The sequence below is a fragment of the Lathyrus oleraceus genome, chromosome 5 (assembly GCF_024323335.1).
Source record: "Lathyrus oleraceus cultivar Zhongwan6 chromosome 5, CAAS_Psat_ZW6_1.0, whole genome shotgun sequence".
NCBI lineage: Eukaryota > Viridiplantae > Streptophyta > Magnoliopsida > Fabales > Fabaceae > Lathyrus > Lathyrus oleraceus.
Window position 1 is genome coordinate 487,521,897 of NC_066583.1, and position 4,077 is coordinate 487,525,973.

At 34.5% G+C, this 4,077-nt stretch overlaps 1 protein-coding gene across 1 annotated transcript; it reads right to left on the reverse strand.

The window, feature by feature from the left end:
• Positions 1–1,538: 1,538 nt before the first annotated feature.
• Positions 1,539–2,293, reverse strand: LOC127081487 (uncharacterized). The gene is made up of 2 exons (XM_051021741.1): positions 2,163–2,293; positions 1,539–2,058 (listed from the first exon to the last, which is right to left on the reverse strand). Exons 1-2 carry the CDS (start codon positions 2,291–2,293, stop codon positions 1,539–1,541), a joined length of 651 nt encoding a protein of 216 aa, XP_050877698.1.
• Positions 2,294–4,077: the final 1,784 nt, after the last annotated feature.

Below are 4,077 nucleotides of genomic sequence, written 5' to 3' on the forward strand. Positions count from 1 at the left end.
TAATGTATGTATGGCGTATAATATGAATGGATGTATTCCAATATTATACGTGTGTTTGTGTTGGAATTGAGTATGAGTATGAATTGTGTTGGTATTGAGTATGAATTGAGTTGATGTGTCGTTACTGAATGTGTGATATGATTAGGGTGATTAATGTGTTAAATTACTCAACATGACATGATATTTTATAATGCTTATTATATCGATTGAGGAACTCACCCTTACAACTATTTTTCAGGTAACGAGAAGTGATTGAGTAGAAGCTAATGCTTGGAGTCTAGTGTAGTCCTTAGTGGGTCATGCTCTGGTAGATGTAACATCGGGAGGGAATATTTTAATTGTTTTGTTGTTGGTTGTTGAACCAGTTTACATGTAATATGTTGCATGTTTTGCATGATCGATTTGATCTCTATCCGCTGCGTATTGTGCAATGCTTTATGTTTTGAATTAAATAATGAGCATGACTAAATATTATGGTGAATGGTGTGAAGTGTTTGTGTGACACCCTTAAATTGCATATCTACTCTGATTTATATATGTTGTTTAATTAAATATTTGGGGTTTTTTAGAAGGGTGTTACAAATCACCCTCAAACTCTTGAAGAAAACTTGATCAATATAACATGTAGGAATCAATGGAAATCATATATGATTCTCGTAACCATTCTTGGATCAATTCATGGTTGTGCTCTTTGTCATGAGGGTCTCAAACCCTGGATATGAACTTGATAGATAAATGGTGATCATGCCCTACCTACAAAAGAGTTAGGCAAATACAAAGATATATTTTTGGTATTTTGGTTAGTAAAATGATAATATACAAGTATGATACAATCACATAGTGCTTGGTGATCTCTCCCAAAACAAACCCAATGAAAGAGGGGTAAGGAGGATGTTAAGGTATGATCCCAATGCTAATTCTTATGATGAAATTGCATGAGGGGTCTTAGGGTAAAAATTGGGGTCTTACAACACTGCTTCGGCCCTAAACTCTTTTGGCATCTTCTTTCTCTTAAGCATGCTTCGCACCATGTTAAGTATGGTCTGATTCTTTCTCTCTGCTACTCCATTTTGTTTTGGTGATCTTGGTACTGTTAATCGGCGGAGGATTCCATGGTCTTCACAATATTTGTTGAACTCATTTGAAATGAACTCCCTTCATCGGTCAGATCTCATGGCCTTAATGGAAAGACCACTTTCTTTCTCCATCAGGGCTTTAAACTTATTAAAGTTTTCAAACACTTGTGACTGCTCCTTCAAGAAATAAACCCATATTTTTCTAGAATAATCATCAATAAAGAGGAGAAAGTATTTACTCTTACCAAGAGAGTTTGGATTAATTGGTCCACAGACATCGGTGTGTATAAGCTCTAGCGATTTTGTTGCTCTTGACGTTGATTCCTTTGGAAAGATTTTCCGGAATCGCTTCCTAACTAGACATCCTTCACATAGTTGGCATGTGTGGTTTATACTAGGAAAGACTCTCACCATCTCCTTCTTTGACAAACATTTTAAACTGTCAAAGCTGAGATGTCTGAATCAAAGATGCCATAGCCACGAAGAGTCGGTATAGAAAGTCTTGAGACACTTTGCAACATCATTTTGAATGTTCAAGAGGTATATTCTATTCTTTGACATATGCACCTTAGCAATCAAGTTATGTCTACAATCTCTTAAGAAAAGACTATGTTCTTTCAAGTGGATGTCATAACCTTTCTTTAATAATTGTCCCAAGCTCAAAATATTATTCTTCATGTTAGGAACATAATAGACATTAGATATGAATTGATGACTCCCATTCTTCAAGCGTATAATAATTTTACCTTTGCCTTTGATTGGTATCTTTAAGTCATCTCCAAATGAGACATTGCCAGTTGTCGCTTCATTGATCTCTACGAACATGCTTCGATCGCCGCACATGTGATTGCTTGCACCGGTGTCGAGGTACCATTTGTTTCTTTTCTCTTCAACTTGGTTTTGACACGCGAGAAACAAAGTTTTTTCTTCTCCACCTTTTTCTTCTACAAAGTTAGCTTTCTCCACAACCTTTTTCGAGAATCTATACCCAAATGCATAATGACCGATCTTGTTGCAGTTAAAGCACATAATTTGTGATTTGTCACACCTCGACCATGAATTTCCTCTTCCACGACCTCTTGTTACTTGTGGATTCCAACTTCTTTCTCCATTGTTAGAGTATTTGTTGTAACCGCCTCTTCCTTCTCCTCCATGTCCTCGTCCATGCCCACGATCTTGGCCTCGACCTCGTTCTCTTTGGCTCTTGTAATTCGCATAATTTGTTTCCTTTATGTTGAGTTATAGTAGTTGCTTCATAGCGTCCTTTTGTTTAATTTTTCTCTTTTGTTTTTCTTCGTATGCTTGTAAGGAACCCATGAGTTGCTCAATAGTCATGGTCTTTAAATCCCTATTTTCTTCAATGTTGGTAACAATGAAGTCAAAACTTGGATTTAAAGTGCGAAGTATTTTCTCTGTGACTTTCACCTCATCAACATCTTCGCCATTTCTTTTAAGTTGATTGACTACGGCCAATACTCGAGAAAAATAATCAGAAATTGACTCGGACTCTTCCATAAATAAACGTTCAAAATCACCTCTAAGAGTTTGAAGACAGATCTTTTTCACCTGTTCCACTCCTTTTTTGCAAGTTTGAAGTTTGTCTCATGCTTCTTTGGTCGTCGTCGCGTTGGATATCTTCTCAAATATATCTTCATCCACCTCTAAGAGCTTTCTTGTCTCTCTTTCTTGACTCCTTCAATGTCTCCTTTACACCTTGACTTAGCAAGGCTTCATATTGCTCCTTGAAGCCTTTCTCAACGATATCTCACATATTTTGAGCTTCCAGTAGCGCCTTCATCTTGATACTCCAATTGTCATAGTTGTTCTTTGTGAGCATCGACATTTGGAAAGGGAAACCTCCATTCGTCATTTTTTAGGAACTTGAAGTTCTGATACCACTTTGTTGGAAATAAATGCTTTTTGTGTTTAGGAAAAGTGTGGAGAATATTAGAGGCTTGAATAGAAACTTGATAGGTAGGAGAATTATTTATGGAAGAGAGAACTTTATATTTTTACTTGATACAAAAGTGTAGGATTACATCTCTATTTATAATACTCTAAGGAGAACTCTAGACACACTAATTCTAGAGAGTTCTCAACTCAAGACATTCAAAGAGTATTCTAGAGAATATTACAATCTTAAGAAATATCTAAACACTCCAAATACTACAAGACTTTTATAGAAACATTACTCAAAATAAACTAAGTCCAAATAACTAAGCCCAAAAATCAAATAAGAAGGTTAGGTCTAAATCAGGTTTAATATTTCAATATTTTTATCAATCAAACATAAATATTGTTGAGGAAAAGAAGTGACTCAAAATAGGATAGCCAACTTTTTAGGGTTAAACAAAATATAGACAGATGCAATGCATGGTCTTGTTTTAGAAATTTCTATATAAATTTGAAAATGTAAAGATCATGCACAAATACCAAATACTGAAAGTTTAACTGTCAGCATGTTGATATGCTGAAAGATTCAAGGTTTGAAATGAATAAGAATCAAGTTGCCAAGTGAATCTGAATTTGGATGATCAAATATATGAATCAATCATTTAAGCGTGTTTTGATGTCATGTTACTATTATCCAAGTAAAAAAAAAGCTAACAAACAGTCATCACTCTTGATTTCTTGCTATTATTATCTATGTTATTTACCATACTACACACAACTTATTGACATGAGAAACTACTATAATCGAAGTTGAAGAAAATGATATTCTTTAATTTAAATACCACTTAAAGAACAATACGTCGATAACTAATGGTAGTTAAGAATCGAGTAACATCACTTCGGAGTAGTCTTTTGTATCAAACCATGTCAGATAGTGTTGTATTAAAAGTATAGGCTATAGCTAAATTTAATGTCCCAATAAATTTAATTGTTCAAGTATTTTAGATTTTACATGTAAAGCTTGAGAATACAATGTTCTTGTATTCCACGGTAATGTCATAATTGGATTAGTGTTGAATCTTTGTTGTACATTAATGTATTTCAGTAA